Genomic DNA, 21,630 nt, shown 5'->3' with positions numbered 1-21,630 from the left:
AAAAAAATCAACATTATCATAACTTTCAACATTATTTTATCCAATTATTGAACCAATGTATATATCATAAACTTAGTCTTTAGTCTTCTGTGCACGGTTTTATCATTTTTTTTACGCAAACGCATCGTATTATTGTCATTTTTATTCCCTCTCTGTCTGTTATGATGTGAAAATATGGCATCTAATTATTTGTCGTGTTTTGAAGCCGTAGTTTACTGATTGTCACCTTATAGTAAACAATCAACAAAGAAGCATGGATATTGAGCACGTGTATAACATGTACAATCAGATAATAAATCATTTAAATGACAGATCCAGGCGTATTGCGATCACCGGATTTTTACGAGAAGAGTCACTTTAATACTGAAAATATGTCGGCGAATTGCTTCCTGAAAGCAAGCAATTAAAAAAAGAAAACTTCTTCTTAATGTGGATAAATTTAAGAATTTTCTTCAGAAAAAAAGTATATGTACATAAGTTTTATAATGAGTACTATTCATTTAGTTTTAAAAAAAACATCTGCATCATTTTTTTTTAATTTGAGGTTTCATATGACTTTAATAACACAAAATTCGTATTTTTATTCCGGTACCAAAATACTGTCTACTGTTTGATGAAACTATTTCTAGACCTAAATGCTAAAGTGTATTTGAAAAATCATTAAAAGTGTTACCTGTTTTCAACTACCTAGTCGAGAGTGATTTAAAGTTTTGTAAATTAAAAAAGCTATTTGAATATATTGTAAAATATCAAACATAAAACTCTGAAATTCTATATAATATTTGTGTCATAGTGTTGCAGTCATATTGACGTATGTTTTCGTTTGAGAAGGAGAAATGTTTTCCTATATTTTTAAAATCGCCGTTACTTAATTTGCGTAAAATATGTAGACAAAACTCAACTGTAACTTTTGAAATAAATAGGTGGGCAAAATATCGCCCCCGGCGCCAGTTTGTGGACAATGTGTCAAATGTGTAAGTGATGGTAATTTACTGACAACGACTTGTATGGAATGTATAGAGGGACAAAACAGAGTGTGTGAACTGATGCCTTCATCTGGCACATACTTTTGTATATGTATACCTAACTACAGTGACGAGGAGGGGCAGGGGATTTGTATTGAAGGTAAAAAAAAATATTAGTTTGAAACAATTTACATATGTATATAAGAAAATAGAAAGAAGCTCAAAATTAAAAGAATATGTGTTCAACACATGCAATGATTTGTAGTCAATGTCAATACTCAATGTACATTATATTGTATATTGTATATATTCAGGTTGCACTCTAATAAACTATTTATTCATTCATTCATTCATGTAGTGATTAACTTAATTGATCCTTTCTACCACTGGGTCGATGACACTGCTGGTGGAGATATATTTCCCCGAGGGTATCATCAGCCCAGTAGTCAACGCTTTTGTGCTGAGATGAATTATCATTGATATGGTTATATTTATAAGTTTACTATTCACAAAAGTTTGAATTTTTGAAATACTATAGCTTTTCTATCTCAGGCATAGATTACCTAAGCTGTATATGGCAAAACTTTTAGGAATTTTGGTCCTTAATGCTCTTCAAGTTCGTACTTTATTTGGCCCTTTTAACTTTTTTGGATTCGAGCGTCACTGATGAGTCTTTTGTAGACGAAACGCTCGTCTGGCGTATATACAAAATTTAGTCCTGGTATCTATGATGAGTTTATTCATAAATATATAACAGTTGTTATACTCACAGTTTAAGGTTTTCCTAATTTGTTTACAATTTTAAAAAAAGAATGAAAGCGCGACCTCCCGTTTTAAGTATTCCTTGGCGTTTGGTATTTTTGTGATTTTACTATTAACTATATAGCAACAGTCTTTCAAACTCAACATAGCCAATGGAAATAGCAGTACATACCTGCCGTCAATATTTTGTTTTTGTTATGGTAACTAAGTTTTACGTTAGACCAAGGATTACGTTGTATAAGTGTCAGGTACAGCTAACTTTCCTATCAAACCTTTGTATCTAGGAAATAATCTGGTAAAGGTTTCAAGAATTTCCAGTTATACATACATGAAGTTCATCAAAACTTTAAACCCCAAAAGGAAAAAGAAACAATCGGGATTGAAAATAAGTCTCTTTTGTCGTTAATATTTGAATGAACATTTTGATTACACAATACAACTATAGCTTTCCAAATCATAAAAGAAGTGCGAAAGATACCAGAGGAACAGTCAAACTCATAGATCGAAAATAGACTGACAATGCCATGGCTAACAAAGAAAAAGACAAACAGACGAATAAAACTACACCAGACACTACATAGAAAATTTGAGACCAAGCAACAAGAACCCCACCAAAAACTTGGGGTATTGTCAGGTGCTCTGGAAAGGTAAGCAGATCATGCTCCACATTTGGCAGCCGTCGTGTTGCTACCCGGTAAATAGTCTTATTCGGTAGGTCACATTCGTGAAAATGGAAAGGGAAATGTAGTTACGACACCGGGAACATATCCGATAAGCCTATCATAAGCGTCTCATGTGAAAAACACAATAAATTATATGTTTGCCACTTCTAAAACTACACACTTTTAATTCAGATCTCCCCTCCTAGTATAAATAATGTAAAATAAATGGACATAATTAACACCTTAAAAGAAAGGATATGACGTATCAATTCGTGTTACAAAACTACTCCATGCTCTTAAAGGAAAAAAAAAGAAGAAAAGAAACAGTGTCTTGGTATTGAACCCATATGTTTTGTTTTACATTATATTTAGTCATGTATGGAAGTCTTCATTATCATTCGATACATTTTATATCATTTATAGGGCAATTACCATAGAGCAACATGTGTATAATATTTAAGAAACATATAATTGTTTTTTTCCAATTTATGTTTAGCTTTAGAGCTTACATCATTTTTATTTCAGGTACAGTGTGATTAAAAACAGTAAAGATTTGATTAACAAAAACGAAAGGCGTACAGAGGTGTCAAACGAACTTTATGTCTTGTTGTCGATAATGTTGATACAATTTATAATAATAATCTTTAAGAGATGTAGATTAATCATATCATAATTGATGAAAAATAATTTATCTTAAACAGTTATGCAGAAAGATATGAATTAATGAAACGATGTTATTTTCCTAATGCACACACATTAGTTTTTGGTGGGGTTCGTGTTGTTTTATTCTCTAGTTTTATATGTTGTGTCATGTGTACTATTGTTTTTCTGTTTGTCTTTTTCATTTTTAGCCATGGCGTTGTCAGTTTATTTTCGATTTATGAGTTTGACTGTCCCTCTGGTATCTTTTGTCCTTCTTTTAAACGTGTATAAAAAACTTCCTAGTATACAAAACATCCCAGAACAGATCATTTGAACTCATATATCATGGTTAGTGAATCAATAAAATTACCTCACTTAGTGAAAATCGAACATCTAGAACATGTGAAAAATACCAGTTGTATATCGAAAGGATAGCGGAAAATATTGATGGGTACAACATACCATATCATGCCAACCACTAACATTTGATTCTTATGATAAAATAGTTCAACAAACAAAGACAACAAACAACTGCTGTTCATAGACTAGATACAGGAGTAGTTTAGCACTTCAGTTTGTCACATATACAGTATATTTATTTACTGTATAGACAGAAAAAAGTATTCATACTTTCTGTCCTGATTTTAGAAATTATCAAATTCAGCTATTGAAATACTCGATGTTGCTTGAATTTGAGTCCGAAGATTGGTTTTGGTGTATTTCAGGATTTCTATTAGAAATGAAGAAACCTATTCCTCGTTCTAGGTTTTGAAATATCTTACTTTATGAATAAAACACTGAACATTTTGAACCATATATGCTGACCTGTTGTTACATTCCTGTGAGGCAGAAATCATAAGAACTTTTCACAGACCAAGTTGCATATTGCAAGGGTATTTTATTTCATTTTCATTTATATTTACGATGCCTGTCACTCAATAATTCGCATTTTGACGAATGCGACTGCCATACCAGTTTAGGTAGCTATAAAACCATGTTTGAGCCACCCTTTTTACACCCGGATATGTCATGTCTGTACAAAGTCAGGAATATGACTGGTGTTTTCCATTCATTTGATGTGTTTAAGCTTTTGATTTTGCCATTTGATAGAGGACTTTCTGTTTTGAATGTTCCTTTGAGTTCGGTGTGTTTGCAATTTTACTTTTTTCTTCATCGATTTTTCAGATAACCTCAGCGGTAAAAAAAACATTTGTCTGAACATTTAAAAAAAATCACGAAAAAATTTCTGATTTGTATTTACAAGTGTATAAGGTTTTGAAACAAAAATATAGAAAACACTAAACTGATTCCACTTTAAGATGGACAAAAATGTTTTTTGTATTTATTTTTTGGGGGCATTTATTATGAAGCACCAGTTTGGAATTAATTTTCGGATAAGGTTGAAGAATACGCATTTTGCGGCATATATGAAAGTTTTATACAGTGAGAACTTAATTTGAACATACTCGACCTGACTTGGACTTCTTTTAAACTGAGTTTTACTGTGCGTATTGCTATGTGTTTCTTTATTCTGCATTGGCTAGATGAATAGGGGAGGGTTGATATCTCACGAAACATGTTTAACCCCGCCGAATTTTTGCGCCTGTTCCAAGTCAGTAGCCTCTGGTCTTTGATAGTCTTGTATGTTTTTTTTACTTTTAGTTCATTATATGTTATGGAGGTCATTGTGACTATAAAAAATGTCTCATTGGTAGTCACACCACATCTTCCTATATCTAATGATTGCCAATGATACAACTCTCTACAAGAGACACAATGACACAAATATACAACTATAGGTCACTGTACGGCCTTCAACAATGAGCTAAGCCAATACCGCATAGACAGCTATAAAAGGCCCCAAAATTACAATATAAATGAAGTCCATTTTCACTGAACAAGTACACAATTTTATTTAGGGCCCAGCTGAGGACCACCTCCTGGTGCGGGATTTTCTCGCTGCGTTGAAGACCCGTTGGTGGCTTCGGTTGTTGTCTGCTCTTTGGTCGGGTTGTTGCCTCTTTGACATATTTCTCATTTTAATTCTCAGTTGTATAGACACAATAATTTATGAATCATTTATTTATAAACAGATGCAAGAGTAAACACAAAATATATCCCGTTGAGTAAATGTATAGAGTACATGTAAATAAATCCATAAAAATCTTAAGTTGTGATATTCCCATTTAAATGGTATGAGTTAATGTCAGTATTGTATGTTACAAATATGTTTAAATGAAAGATGGTACCAAGGGGACAATAAAAATTGGTTAAAACACTCAAGACAGACAACATTAACTTGAAGAGAAAATAATCAAGCAACGTTCCAGAAATTATTCAGCAAAATCATGGTATCAAAAGCACTTGATGTTCATTGATATTTTTATTGATGAAATATTACAGTGACGGTTACTAATTTTCTGAACAAGATGCGCATTTGGACAATACATAGATATAAGAAGATTTGGTATGAATGCCAATGAGACAACTCTGCATCCAAGTCAAAATTTATAAAAGTAAACCACTATAGGTCAAAGTGCTTACTTCAACACGGAGCCTTGGCTCACATCGAACATTAATCTGTAACGGCCCCCAAAAATGACCAGGGTAAAACCATTCAAACGTGAAACCCAACTGTCTAATCAATATAAAAAACGAGAAACGAGAAACATTTATGAACCACATCAACAAACTACTGAACATCAGATTCTTGTCTAAGGACAAATGCAAACAATTGCAGCGGGTTTAAATGTTTATATGTACCAACCTACACCCTTATCTGAAACAATAATGTAACATCACAACATAGAAAGACATACTATTGAAAATCAATTGAAATGGCTTACACCAATCAAAAGACCTATTAACACAAGTGACATATACTGAACGGATACATTTTTATCTATGATACAATAACAATACAAAATCAATAAAATAAGGGGTGAATAATTAAAGTATTGTACCGCTATGATATGTTAATTATTTCAGAAAAACAACAATAACCTTGCACAATAATATGCCATTAACAATAAAATATACAGAATCAAAAACCAATTCTTCAGAGAACAATTGAAGGTCTTTCCACCTCGATAATAATAATGAAATTTAATAAAAAAAAAAAAGATGTTGGAAATTTCACTCCTTGTTGATGTAATTTTGTACCTCAAACTGATATAAAACAATAAGATTAATATATATATAGGTATATGCAGAAGACTTAATTGTTTTATAATGAACAAGAAAGCATTTTTAGCAAAGGTCAAAATCTAGAACGTCAAATTGACCTTGACCTTGACCTCAATTTCAAGGTCATAGGTCAGTGATCTCAAATCAAACGACCCCAGGTCAATCACTTATATGAAATACCGATTTCAAATACAAAAGGGGAGAAAACTCCTATAAGGGTTGACCAAAACACTTCGATTCAAATAGTTTGAAGTTGCGCCTTATCGTAAACAGTTATTTGGAAAACACATTATATCATTATTTGTTACAGCTTCTTTAGAATATAGATTACAAGCAAAATTCTAAATTTAGAATGTGACCTTGACCTTCAACCTTGACCTCAACTTCGAGGTCAAATGTCCGTGAACTCTAATCGAAAGACCCGAGGATAATCACTGTGTGGTTGTGGAGAAATACGGATTTCAAATACATAAGGGGAGAAAACTCCTATAAGGGTTAACCAAAACACTTCGACTTAAAAAGGTTGAAGTTGCGCCTTATTGTAAACAGTTATTTGGCAAACACTTCATATCATTAACTGTTACAGTTTCTTTAGAATAACGATAACAAGCAAAATTCAAAATTTAGAACATGACCTTGACCTTTGACCTTGACCTCAATTTCCTTTAGATGGACCAAAGACTGCATATCGAAAGACTGTAGGCCTCTACGACTTATAACGTATGAATTTATCCAACATATCGCCTATCTTAAATTTTCAAGGGGAAATAACTCCCATCAGATGTCTTCCGATCACTCCAGTTAAACTTAACCAAATCCTTCTTAAGAGTAGACAAATAATTTGGTAAAAACAGTTTGTTAAAATCTTTACGGTTTTAGAGATATAGCGATAACAAGAAAAAGGGGATGCGGGGAGATAACTCCTATATGAATAAGTGTTCGGTCACACAGGTTGAGTTTTGAAACCCCCATTACTGTACAACATCTTTGGCCAAAAATCCATTCGATATGTTATAAAACAAAAAAGCATCTCGGGCGGCAGAAGAAAAAAAAAGTGGAAAGACTTAAAAATGAAAATAATTTTGTTGGTAGGTATATAGTTTAAATGGAGAAAGGAAATACTTTCTAAAACATAAATAATTTTGATGTTTATAGTACGAAGAAGTGAAAATTTATAGTAATACAAACACAAAAACTCAAAACTGGTTTAAAGATCAGATATATATCTGAATAAATAAACATAAAATACCAAAAAAGCATTACAAATAGTATCAACAGGTCAAATTAACAAGAAAGAACGATCGGAGAATACCCTCAGTTACTGACAGCTAGTTAAATGCCAAAAACAATAAGTAATACAAAATCATGCTTTAGAGACTAAATTCAACTAAAACACATCCAAAGATTTAGTATTTTAACGTCATAAATGTCTTTGAAGTGATGCCCGAGTCCAAATCATTTGAAAATTCTAAGCTTATTATAAATGTCAGCTTGTTTTGAGATTGCTTGCATTTGAATTTACTATCTTAAGACGTAGTAATAATGACTTTTCTTCTTGAATCTATTCCAAGCGTAATTCTTAGATATAGATTTAAAAGTTTGATAGCAATGATATCAAAACTTTATATGTGAGCTTTTAGTTCTCCTCTATGATATAGAATTATAGTTCGGTAGTTCGTCAAAACTCTTCCATGATTTCAACACTGCTCTGGGTATGATGCGTGATTCATGCATTGCTGTTTTCCTGTACCAATCTATTTCATTAACGTTTGTTTCTGTCTTTTGTGAACGAGAGTCAAAACTAGCGTCACTATTGTGTGTATATCTATGTCTTCTTAATCGTCTAATAAATAAAAGATAGAGACAGAAACATATTGTAATAAGAATTAATATTCCAACAACAACAATAGGTATAACCCAGTTCAAAGAAACTTCCTTATTTCCTGTTTTGATATCATTAATGGGTTTATCAGAAGCTGGAGTAGTGTCTGTTGTTTCGACAGAAGTAGTTGTTAGATCAGCTGGTGTGGTCATTAATCGTTCAGGTCTACTTAGCTCAGTTGGGGTTGTTGTTTGTTCGGCTGATGTTTTTGTTTTAGCTAGAGTTGTTATCAGTGCAGGAGATTCGGTTGAAGGTTCAGCAGACATTTTAAGTGTACCCATTAATTCAGTGTATGTATAGGTTGTCATTGGTTCAACGGAAGAAGTAATAGGTTCAAATTTTGTCGTTAGAACACTTGGAGTTGTTGTTGATTTGACAAAAGGGGTTGATTGTTCAAATATTGTTGTAACGACTTGCGCAGTAACTGGTTCGACATAAATGGTTGTTGAATCCACTGTTGTTGTCGTTGTTTGACTTAAGGTTGTTGATTGTTTCTCTTTTGAGGTCGGCGTTTTGGATTGGGTAGTCTTTAGTTTAGCAGATGTCATTGTTTGTTCAGCTGGGGTCATTGGTGCTTCATGTAATGTTGGCTTCGTTTCAAAGGATGTTGTTATTGGATTGACAGGTGTTGTAGTTTGTTCGGTTGTTGTAGTCTGCGTTGCTTCAGCAGGTTTCGAGGTTTCTGGAGTGTTTCTGGTAGTTGATTTATGTGGCGTTTCCGTAGATATAGCTGGTGTCGTTGTTGATTCGATAATTGTTGTTGTTAGTTTAAGGGTGGTTTTAGTTAGTTCGGATGTTGTCAAGGTTGTATCATTTTCTATTGGTTCATCTGAAGTAGTGCTTGGTTTTGCTGTTGTTGGTATTTCTGTTTTAGTTGTGGTTGATTCTACTGTTGTGATTGATTCTACTGTTGTGATTGTTTCATCATTTTCTGTTGTAATTGTTTTTCTTTGTTCTGCTGCTGCTATCGTTGTGCTTTGCTCATATGTTGTTGTTACAGTTGGTTCTCCTATTGTTATTCCTGCTGTAGTATTGAATTGTTTTGATATTGATGTTTGGTCTGATTTTGTTGTTGTTTCTGGAGATGTCGTTTGTTCAATTTTAGCTGTTTGTCCTGAGTGTGTTGAAGTCGGGTCTAATGTTGTTGCTGTTATTAGTTCTAACATTGTTGTTTTCTCGTATTTTATTGTAGTTTCTTGAGGTGTCGATGTTTCTGGATTTGTCGTTTGTTCTATTGTAGTTGTTTTTCCTGAGTATGTTGAAGTTAGTTCTAATGTTGTTGTTGTTTGTTCGGCTAATGTTGTTTTCTCGGATTTTGTTGTTGTTTCATGAGGTGTTGTTTGATCTATTGTTTTCATTTGTACTGCATGAGTTGAAGCGGGATTTAGGGTTGCTGCTGTTGTTAGTTCTGCTATTGTTGTTGTCTCTGATTTTGTTGTTGTTTCTTGGTTTTTCGTTGGTTCTATTATCATGGTCTGTCCTGAGTTAATTGAAGTGGGATTTAGGGTTGTTAGTTCTGGTATTGTTGTTTTCTCTGATTTTGTTGTTGTACCTGGTTTCGTCGTTTGTTCTATTGTCGTGGTTTCTCCTGCGTAAGTTGAATTGGGGTTTAGTGTTGTTGCTGTTGTAAGTTCTGCAAATGTTGTTTTCTCTGATTTTGTTGTTATTTCTGGTTTTGTCGTTGGATCTATTGACGTGGTTTGTCCTGCATAAGTTGAAATTGGACTTAGGGTTGTTGTTGTTGTTAGTTCTGGTAGTGTTGATTTCTCTGATTTTATTGTTGTACCTGGTTTCGTCGTTTGTTCTATTGTCGTGGTTTGTCCTGCATAAGTTGAAGTGGGATATATTGTTTTTGCTGTTGTTAGTCCTGCTATTGTTGTTTTCTCTGACTTTGTTGTTGTTTCTGGTTTCGTCGTTTTTTCTTTTGTCATGGTTTGTCCAGCATAAATTGAAGTGGGATTTAGGGTTGTTCCCATTGTGAGTTCTGCTATTATTGTTGTCTCTGAATTTGTTGTTGTTTTTGGTATGGTCGTGGTTTGTCCTGCAAAAGTTGAAGTGGGATTTAGGGTTGTTGCTGTTGTTAGTTCTGCTATTGTTGTTTTCTTTGATTTTGTTGTTGTTCCTGGTTTTGTCGTTTGTTCTATTGTCGTGGTTTGTCCTGCATAAGTTGAAGTGGGATTTAGGGTTGTTGCTGTTGTTAGTTCTGCTATTGTTGTTTTCTCTGATTTTGTTGTTGTTCCTGGTTTTGTCGTTTGTTCTATTGTCGTGGTTTGTCCTGCATAAGTTGAAGTGGGATTTAGGGTTGTTGCTGTTGTTAGTTCTGCTATTGTTGTTTTCTCTGATTTTGTTGTTGTTCCTGGTTTTGTCGTTTGTTCTATTGTCGTGGTTTGTCCTGCATAAGTTGAAGTGGGATATATTGTTTTTGCTGTTGTTAGTCCTGCTATTGTTGTTTTCTCTGACTTTGTTGTTGTTTCTGGTTTCGTCGTTTTTTCTTTTGTCATGGTTTGTCCAGCATAAATTGAAGTGGGATTTAGGGTTGTTCCCATTGTGAGTTCTGCTATTATTGTTGTCTCTGAATTTGTTGTTGTTTTTGGTATGGTCGTGGTTTGTCCTGCAAAAGTTGAAGTGGGATTTAGGGTTGTTGCTGTTGTTAGTTCTGCTATTGTTGTTTTCTTTGATTTTGTTGTTGTTCCTGGTTTTGTCGTTTGTTCTATTGTCGTGGTTTGTCCTGCATAAGTTGAAGTGGGATTTAGGGTTGTTGCTGTTGTTAGTTCTGCTATTGTTGTTTTCTCTGATTTTGTTGTTGTTCCTGGTTTTGTCGTTTGTTCTATTGTCGTGGTTTGTCCTGCATAAGTTGAAGTGGGATTTAGGGTTGTTGCTGTTGTTAGTTCTGCTATTGTTGTTTTCTCTGATTTTGTTGTTGTTCCTGGTTTTGTCGTTTGTTCTATTGTCGTGGTTTGTCCTGCATAAGTGGAAGTGGGATTTAGGGTTGTTGTCGTTGTTAGTTCTGCTATTGTTGTTTTCTCTGAATGTGTTGTTGTTTTTGGTATGGTCGTGGTTTGTCCTGCATAAGTGGAAGTGGGATTTAGGGTTGTTGCTGTTGTTAGTTCTGCTATTGTTGTTTTCTCTGAATTTGTTGTTGTGTCTGGATTTGGCGTTTGGTCTGTTGTTGTTGTTTGTCCTGAGTATGTTGACGTTGGGTTTAATGTTGTTGTCGTAAAGTCTGTCGTTGGTATTTCTTGTTTTGTTGTTGCAATGGAACCTGCATTAATGATAAATGTTAAAATATAGTGTCACAGGGTAAAAATAGTTTAGACATTTAAAGTGATCATTTAGCTAACATGTTTTACATCACGTAACAACTGTTTCAAGAAATGTTTATGTCACCAACTATTAATTTTTAATGGAGGATTCGATATTATTTTCGAATTAATCGTAAACAATTATTTCTTTTTTTTTTTTTTTTTTTTTAAATCTTTAATTTATTTTACTTTAAATTGCATACAACAAATGATCACAAGTATTTGACATCAAAGTTCGAATTCAATTACAAGTAAGTTGTAAGCTTTTATTTAGAATTAGCATGTACTATTCAATTTGAGTTTAAGTCCAATATTGTCATCAAAGAATAATTTACCAAATCTGCTTGTTTTGAAAGAGGGGCGATTGAAGTATATTTTATCATTAGACGCATTCAGAGCCGAACAATTTGAATATCAATTTTATATAAAAACAAATCGGATTTATCTGACAAAATATATCCTCTCGACACTTGCCTGAGAATTTTCCAAAATTTAATCTGTTACAATGAAACAATTTTGAAAGCATAACACCAAAAAAATTTTTTTTTACGAATATAAATTTATCGTAAATAGCATCACTGAAACATTGATAGTGATCTCAGAAACTGACGCGTCATTAGTTACTTCATACATAATTTATATTTGACACAGCTTTAAAGTCTACTTATACCTACCTATTGTTGTTTGCTCTGATTGTATTGTCGTTTGTTCTATTGTTGTTGTTTCTTCTGAGTGTGTTGAAATAGGGCTTGATGTTGTTGTTAGTTCTGTCGTTGGTATTTCTTTTTCAGTTGTGGCAATGGAACCTTCAATTCATTAATGATACATTTTTAAATAGAGTGTTATAAGATAAACAATATTTTAGTAAGTTGAAATATTTATTTACATTTTTTTTTTATTTCAAGCAACAGCGTTTTGAGATATTTCTATGTCACCAGCTATTCATTCTGTATGGAGAATGCCTAAATTTTATAATTTGTTTTCAAATTTAATTATTAACACTTTTTTTCGTCAAGTACTTGCATAATACAAATGATCACAAAAATTATAAATCAAAGTTCTAATTTAATTAACAGTAAGTTGTAAGATATTATTTAGAATTTGCATATGATATATTATTTTGATTTTGATTTTAATCCAACATTATTATCAATTAATAATGTACCGAACCTGCTTCTTTTGAAGTGAATTTTAAGATGAGATGTCATTGGAAGCACTCAGAGCCAAACAATTTGAATGTACATCGTTAACAAAAAAAATTGAATTATGGGATCAAAAAAATCTTTTGACACTTTTTCGCCTGAAAACTAAAATTTTCGAATAATTTGATACGATGAAACAATTTTGTACACAAATCTAAAATAGAATGATAAAAAATTATATTGAATATTATTTGACTTACATAAATCATTTAAATACGCAATTTTTTCTTGTATCTCTAAGGGATTTGCAACCTTAGTTTTAGTGTATTTTTTTATCGACGAGAAAGTACGGATATGAATACGAATATATCGTAAATAGCATCACTGAATCAGTAATAGTAATATAAGAAACAGGCACATCAATAGTTACTTCGATCATTATTTATATTCATGAAGTCTAGTTATACCTACCATTAACAACAAGTGTGACACATGTCTGGTCAGTTGATTGTCTGTAAAAAAAAATGGAATAGAATGATGCAATTTTTTTTTTCTCTTTCTAAATCAAAAGTTGATAGAAAACTGTAAATTGGTGTTTTAAGAAGCGATATACATTCTAACGCAAAAACTAACAGTTAATGTGATAAGCATTACCAACATGTACCATAAAGGAATCTATACTATTAAACGAGAAGACCTCATTTTTAGTGTCGCTTCTCTTCTTCCCACAGTAAAGTTATCATCATGTCTCTGTGTCCTATAGGTACCATGCATAGTCGCATTTGTCATCCATTCTTATGACTATTCAGTTTGGGTTATTTTGGGAGAAAAAAGAAAATAAATGCGTCCGAATATTGTTTCCGTTATTAAACATGACTTCCGGTTTTAACATTGAGAATCAATCGTATGATAGATAACAAAAATGAAAAAATAAATAAGCCAATCAGATCTAGAGCGTCCTCGTTATCGTGGTTCTTATATCGTAACAACCACTACTATTATACCTCGGTTTGAACTTACACATAATTTTCCAACGTACTTCGACTGGGAAAGGACAATTATTTACACGTTTAGCATATATTCTATGATTAATATACTCCTATAATATATAGGGACTTTCTATATATTAAAGCAGTGAGTTTCCGTCATCAAACCGACTTTTCAGTCAGACATGACTACCGGTTTAAACATTGAGAACCAATCGTATGATAGATAACAAAATTGAAAAAAAGGCAAATCAGAGCAATGTCCAGATCGTGGTTTTTAGATCGTAAGAACCACTACTATTATACCTCGGTTTGAACTTACACATAATTTCCATACGTACTCCGACGAGGGGAGGACGGGGAAAGGACAATTACTTTCGCGTTTATCTGTATGTATACTATGATTTATATACTCCTATAATATATAGAGACTCTATATAATAAAGCAGTGATTTTCCGTCATCAAACCGACTTTTAAGTTAGACTTGACTACCGGTTTAAACATTGAGAACAAATCGTATGATAGATTACAAACATGAAAAATAAATAGGCCAATCAGAGCGTTGTCCAGATCGTGGTTTTTAGATCGTAAGAACCACTACTGTTATACCTCGGTTTTAACTAACACATAATTTTAATAAGCACTCGGACGGGGACAGGCACGTGGGACAGGATTATTATTTTCGCGTTTATCTGCATGTATACTATGATAAATATACTTCTATACTATATAGGGACTCTCTATATATAAATATAGAAGTGATCCCCATGGAGAAGAAACTTTGAATGGATAGTTAATAGAAAATGAAATACATTTTAATATTTATAATATAGATACGTATGTTCAAAGTATACAGAACCGCGAAAATAATGGAATATGAAACAAAATAATAACGGGCTTTGAAAAAAAGAGAGGGCTTAAAAATATTGTCCTGTCTCCATGTACCTATGACTTTTGATATCATTTCTTAAATTCTCAAGACATAAAATTTTCAGTTTACAAAAAATCATCTTAAAATAGTTTACTATCAACCAAGCTGAAAATGCCCGCGATTTCGTTTTTAAGTCAAACGGGACTTCCGGTTTTAAACTTGCACATACATTTCATAAGAGTACTCGGGGAGAGGACAATAATTATTGCGTTGATAGAGACTCTTCAAATAATATAGAAGCGATCGTCTAGGAGAAGAAATTGAAAGTTAATAGCGAATGAACTTTATGTATAGTATACGTAACTATACGTAAAATAGTATACAGAAACGCGAAAATAATGGAATTTAACAGGAAAAAAATAACGGACTCTGGAAACAAGGAAGAGGGCTTAAACAGTTTCCAAGTACATATGAATTTTGATACCTTTTCTGAAATTCTCGCGGGTGTCTTCTAGTAATATTTAAATAAAGACCAATGAACAGCATCCTATGATAATAACAATAGACATAAAGAATTAAGAATAAAAATATTAATCTTTATTTCAAGTAGGTAAGCTCAATCATTGCAAATACTATCATCCAATTGGTCCCTTTTACTCCACTCACTTGTATTACATAAAATTTAATATAAGTAGATAAAATTATGAAAACAAAAAAAAAGAAGAAATGATTTATATGAATTACATTCATTGATTAGATTTTCGATCATGCAGTAAAAATGAGTCTCAATTTTTCTGGATAATAATTCCACAAAGTTGTACTAGAGAATGCAAAGGAACTTCTAAATGTGTTTGTTCTTACCTTTAATGTATTCAGTAACTAATTTGTATTAACAAACACATCAATATAATCTACAAACACGTCCACATCCTTGTGTTAGTTTAAACGATCGCTAAATTTTAGTCAAGATCACTTTTCAAACAGTATACCTAATTTAATGCATAAGGTAGTTCAATAATAATTATTTCTGTTTTTTCATGCAGTTATCTATTCGTGTCTTATTAATATTTGACTCTCTACGGATAGTATTAAAGATATATGTCGCTTGTTGGAAAAAAATGTAGTTTATCTTGACCACTTAATTGAAATATCTTTTGTATAACGCCAGGATTATTCGCATAATATTTTGCAACATTTTGCAAGTTCCGTAGTATCTCCTATCTAGAACAAATAAATCACTCCAACTTGAACCAAAGAAATTGTGTTTTAGATTATTTCTAAACATGTTTTTGAGAAATGCCCATGATCAAAACAAGATTGATCCGAATTGTATAATGTTTTTTCGATTCATACTAACCCGTCACTGTCAATTGCTGTGTAGCAAAATATGTGGCTCCCTATTTGATCCTCTGTTGGTGTCCATGTCACTGTAACGTACCATTCCCTTCCAGTATCACCATATACCTTTAAATCTGATTTCACGACCCCAATAGGGGAAACTGTTGTGATTTCAATGATTCTGAAATGATAGATAAATAGTTATCAAAGGTACCAAGATTATAAGATAAAAGGAAATAATGTGTGGGAATAAGTATTAAGAAAGTCTTGTTAATGCAAAACATATCCTTGGATAAGTTTGATACAGAAGTTTGGATTTGCAATAAATATTTCAGTTACGAGCTGGTAAACGGACTGAAATAGCGTATTACAAAATGGAAATACTCTGGTCAGGAATAAAGGTATATTAAAAAAAAAAAAACAACCTTATACCACGCAACAAGACAATGTTTATAAAATCAACAAAAATCATTTATAATTTTGGCTGGTTAGAGAGTTTCTCTATACATTATAGTGTCAAGACAACAGTTATAAAATACCAAAAAGAGGTTTAAATTCTTATTAAGGATCACCAAATCATGTAAGGTAGCAGTTGACAAGTTTAGTCGTATAGAATTTTTTGGATACAGTGATCTTACTGTTGATAATTGACCTGTTTTTTTGGCAAGATTTACTATAGACTCCACAACATATATAGCCTAGGTAAATATCGTCATTACATGACAAATACTCATATTAGGAGTCACCTGACCCATTGGACAATTTTCATATTCAAGTCTTATTTTGCTTGATTTTAACAAATCATTTTACACCATTAGGTTAAAATTCTACTATTCGAATGAAATTTGCTCCCAGAATAAACATTGAATTTTAGTTTTCTGTCGATATGCACATTTATATTATCTGTTCTTATTATCTACAAAGTGTGTGAGGTTTCAGAGTAGTTGCGATGAAAAACTGTTGCAGTTTTAACTTCAACGGGTCATATTTCTTAGAAAAAGGAATTTTTGACACAGAGATATATCACGTCTGTGGTGAAAAAATTCAGAACAAGACAATCCGATGAATAGCAACATTGATAATCAATTGAAATTGTTGGACCATGACATACATGTACTGATAGTAATGCAAGTTTATAGAAAATATCATTGTCTTTAACTAGTATTTCATGAAAAACTAATTTTAGCAGAAAACTTCACCTTGCAAGTCAATGAACTTTGATCTAGGGGTAGAACTTTCAAACTGATGTGTACTGATAGTAATGCAACTTTATAGAACATGTTATTGATTTATAACACGTATTTCCCATCAAAGTGACTTGAAGAGAAAACTTAAAATTGATAATGTCTAATCAAATAGAATTCACTGAACCAAGACCTTAAAGGCCAAATATTGAAATAGTCATCAAACTATTATGTACTAATAGTTGTTCAACTCTATAGAAACTATCATTGATCTGTCTAAAAAAAGCTCCTATCTAATTAACTGAAACCGAATTTTTTTTTTTGATGTGGATTGAAAAAAAAACTTTTGTCTCTCCTTCAGTTACTTTCGTAGAGACATGAATTAATTAATTTATTCAACACAGTACATTGTATGTCCTTAATATATACACAGTGTCAATAAATTCTGTCGTTTGGTTTCAAAGTAGTTCCGATGACAAACTTTTTTTAAATCTAAAATTATAAAATCAAAGGGACATTGAGAAATTGGTAATGATCTTAGGGGACTAACATTGTCCACCACGTGTGCAGTTTTTGTAAATAGTATTTTTCAAGTGAAAACATTAAAGCATACTCCAAGGTTAGGGGGAGGGGGGTTTGGCGTGCCAACAAGCATGTTTAATTCCGCCATATTCTATATGTGCCTGGACCAAGTAAGGATGTTGTAATTCATTGGTTGTTTTTTATTGCTGTATGATCCTGCATATTATATATGTTTTTTATTCAATGTTTTTTTACATAGATCAGGCCGTTTGTTTTCTAAATTGAATTGTATTGCATTTGTTATATCGGTACATTTTATACTGAGCTGATTACCGGTATGGATTTTACTCATTGTTCAAAGCCGCACGATGACCTATGTCTCGGTTATTGTATAGAAAGGTATATACTATGAAAATTAGAGCGAGGGGCTGTGCCCCAAGCTCTTATTTTCATAGTATATACCTTTCTATACAATATCCAATTTAGCACATATTTACAACTTGAGTAATCCTGTAATTAGTCTATTGATATGTTTTGCCTGACTGGATGTAGCTCATTTACGTAGTTTTGTAAATCTACTCACTATAATATCATTGTAAAAATGGGATTTCAAAAGGCCCTTGACTTTAGAATGTAAAGAAGGTAGCTGCTGGTGTAAGTATGTTTATTGATATGAACGAAGCGTTGTTTTACTATACATGTACTTATTTACATGGTAAGATGACAAAATGAAGTGACCAAGAGCAGACAATTCTTAAATTGCAGTGAAAGCTTTACATTCTTGAAAACATTTTTTTAATTTCACATAAAACCTAAAACTAGCTTTTGAATGAGTACAAACAGTTGGATCCCCCTCCCACATCTTTGGTTGAAACACCTTTTAAAAATGGATGGATCTGCCCCTGGTATGTACCCATAGGTAGTCTAGTAGATAGTTTATATGCATGAAATATTTGTCACTGGACATTAGGCAACCAATTATCGACCAATTTATGACTAAATATATCAAATTGCTTTATTAATAATTTCCCTTCAAAAGATTCATGGTTGATTCTTTTTGTGTACAAAGTAGTTGCATGGAAGATAAAGGATTACAAATTTTAGATTGAGTTGTACTTTAATCAAGGTATAAAGCACCATTATTATTACTCTTTATTTAAATGAAAGAAACTTTTTTAATTGTCAAAACAAAATTAAGATCAAAAGATTGATTAGTAGGATGTTAAAAATCTGTTTGAAAACTAATTACAAACTATTTAGTTAAATTTGGAACACATCATTTATTTCAAAATAGCCAGTAGCAATTTTTGTTCTAATATCTTGATTACAATACAATGAAATCTTACTCTTGTGGTCATTCATGCGTAGTTACTTAGTACACGGAAAAAGTATGTACTATGAAAATTAGAAAGACGAGAAGTTGTAAGTATGTGCTAAAGTTGTTAATTTCTATGTCAGTTGATCTCTGGTAAAGAGTTGTCACATTCATCTAATCTTTATATTTACAATCCTACCAGATTTCGTCTAATCTTAGCAAGTTTTGAAAATTCATATTCGTCCACAGTTCACATGTATTCAACTTATTAAAAATTAGATATACTAGTACTGGTTTCCCATCATGATTATCATATGAACAGCCATCGCATATGAATTAAATTTGTTTCAACAATGCACCTAAAATGTTTATCTGATAAATAGGAAAAAATTAATAGTAAATCAAAACTGTTTGACAAAATGGAGATTCCATTTTTTTCCTATGAATAAGAACTTTCTATTATGTTGATAATGTCATTTTTAACCCAGCCATAGAACATATTGCAAAATTGTAATGTTATTTAAGTAATTACATACACTGATGTATTTGATATACTCCTGGCTACGATAGTTTCGTTTAAAGTTGAATACAGGCTGATATGAAAGTCTGAACCATCAATGAAATTTGTAATTACAAGGACTGGCCTGTCTTCACAATAATCACTCGAATTAAATACTTTGACAAGAAACTGTAAAGGCACACTACTTAATGGCACTGTATCGTTGGATACAGCAAAGTCTTCTATTTGCACTGCTACGCCGAACCAGCCCGTGTTAAAGGTAGCGTTATAATGTAGAATACAGGATACCTAAAAAATATCAAACATACATTCTTGAATAGGGTTTCTAAACTCGATTGTTAAAGCTCTTACCCACGACGTAGAGAGGATATGGGGTTAAGATAGGCAATACATTAACTTATATAAAATACTAATGAAAAAGAAACGAACAGACAGGTATTTGGCAGGTGCTTCAAAATTAGATTTAAAAGAAGATTGTTTATGGAAAGAATGTGAAATATCTACATGCTAACAAGATTGCTTTGTTTAAAAAGCATTGTTTGTTTAAAAAAACGTTAACAAACTTTTTAACCCTGAGAATTCAAGATGTTTGATTGGTTTTTTTTTTAAATATTTCTAAGACAACGACAAATGTTATAAAATGAACGGCACCCAATGATCAATTTTTAAAATTGCTGTAATCATTTTGTTATATTCAGCAGAAAATTGAAAAAAAGGCCTTTGAAGACAAAATTAGCCCTTTCCAATTTATTGACATGGATAAATGAACAACTTGAACATAGCACCAATGATACAGTAATAAAAAAATGTTCCTCAAAAGACAGTCGTAGCCAACAAATGCTAACGAGATTCTATTTCTAAATTTGGGGGTTAGAAAGACCCTGAGATTTCGCAGTTAAATCTAAAAAAAAAATGCTTGGGAAAAAACAAATTCATAATTTTTTTTTCCATTTTCTATTTTCATGCACTCAGTCGATATCACAAACATTATATTAGCAGTAGGTGCTTTGCATCTGACACGACACTATTTTATCGAAGTCCCGGTTGATGATTGAAAATTACAAAGAATGGAGAAATTGATCCTAGACTAATTTGGGTTATATATAGTTTCTCGCTCATTTAGGTAGTTACGTTTTTTGGCTTTAACATTATTTTGTGTTGAAGCCTTCCGGATAATTTTATAAAAGAAGTATAGAAAAAAACTTTGAACGCATCCCATTTATCAAGTGTTATGTTTTCATCTCGCTAAGCAAAACGTTTTTTTTTTTACTCAATTCATTAATTAAATTCCCCATGTATTCGGCATTTCTTACCCAGAATTGAGTCACAGGCCCTTCAAATTCTTATATACAGTCATCCAAAAATTTAGTACCACCAAATATAACTATTGCGAAAAAGTATCATTGTTTGGTGTTATGAATTGCCTTTAACATAAGCTAATTCATTACGATCAACACGATTGAACTCCTGTTACGCAACTTTTTATTAAAGGTCAACTGAACTTGTACAAATGCACTAGTTCATTACCATTAAAAAAATCTTCTTCTTATTGACTCGCGTATAGGTGATATTTGACCTTCATCAAGTCATTGTGTGATATATATGACAAGTGATACGTTTTCCGTGGCCGAATGTTGGCATGTTAAATGTCGGAAGAAGAACTAGGAGCATACTTAACCATTTAGTTTTAATTACACCGTCATCTATTCGACTTGATAGAAGCAACGTAAGAGCACATTGAGTTGTCAAGAGACCTGCTCTAACAGACATACACCGTATAAGCAGGTTTTAATGGTTAATTACCTGCGACGCCGGAACTTTCTAAAAATTTATTGGTGAGATGATTGTCGGTTTCTGATACGACCAGTTGACGGCTGAATTTGAGTTTGGCGAGAAAATGAAACGGCCTTTGACCAAACAACATGTTCCCAACGACTGCATTATTGCTGGTGGTGTTACAGTATGGGGTTGCTTCTCATACCGTTGTAAGCTGGGTATGCATGTTCTACAGAGTAACATAAACAGACAGACAAACAGAGATGTTGTGCTTAGAAACATTGTTGTCCCTCATTTTGATAATCACCACCTGCATCAAGACCCTTGTACATGAACGAAAACACTAGACTACAAATGACAAGGATTATAACCGAGAACAAAAACCACTACTCCATTGATACTCTCTTTTCGCCTTCCATGACACCAGACATGAACCATATCGAACAATCGCAATAAAGGAGATCCACCTATCCAAAATATTGGTGTTTTAATAGTTATTAAAGGTACCAGGATTATAATTTAGTACGCCAGACGCGCGTTTCGTCTACATAAGACCCAGTGACGCTAATATCAA

At 32.5% G+C, this 21,630-nt stretch overlaps 1 protein-coding gene across 1 annotated transcript in view; it reads right to left on the bottom strand.

The window, feature by feature from the left end:
- Window positions 1–7,864: 7,864 nt before the first annotated feature.
- Window positions 7,865–21,630, bottom strand: part of LOC139483006 (mucin-2-like) — a 31,180-nt gene continuing 17,414 nt past the window's right edge. Inside the window, exons 5-9 of the mRNA XM_071267036.1 lie at window positions 19,297–19,568; window positions 15,759–15,920; window positions 13,015–13,055; window positions 12,076–12,207; window positions 7,865–11,361 (exon numbers count right to left, since the gene is read on the bottom strand). Of these exons, the coding sequence (XP_071123137.1) occupies window positions 7,865–11,361; window positions 12,076–12,207; window positions 13,015–13,055; window positions 15,759–15,920; window positions 19,297–19,568 (4,104 nt within the window). The remainder of the gene's footprint in view (window positions 11,362–12,075; window positions 12,208–13,014; window positions 13,056–15,758; window positions 15,921–19,296; window positions 19,569–21,630) is intronic.

This window comes from Mytilus edulis, chromosome 7 (genome assembly GCF_963676685.1).
Source record: "Mytilus edulis chromosome 7, xbMytEdul2.2, whole genome shotgun sequence".
NCBI lineage: Eukaryota > Metazoa > Mollusca > Bivalvia > Mytilida > Mytilidae > Mytilus > Mytilus edulis.
This window is presented reverse-complemented; position numbering and strand designations above follow the sequence as displayed.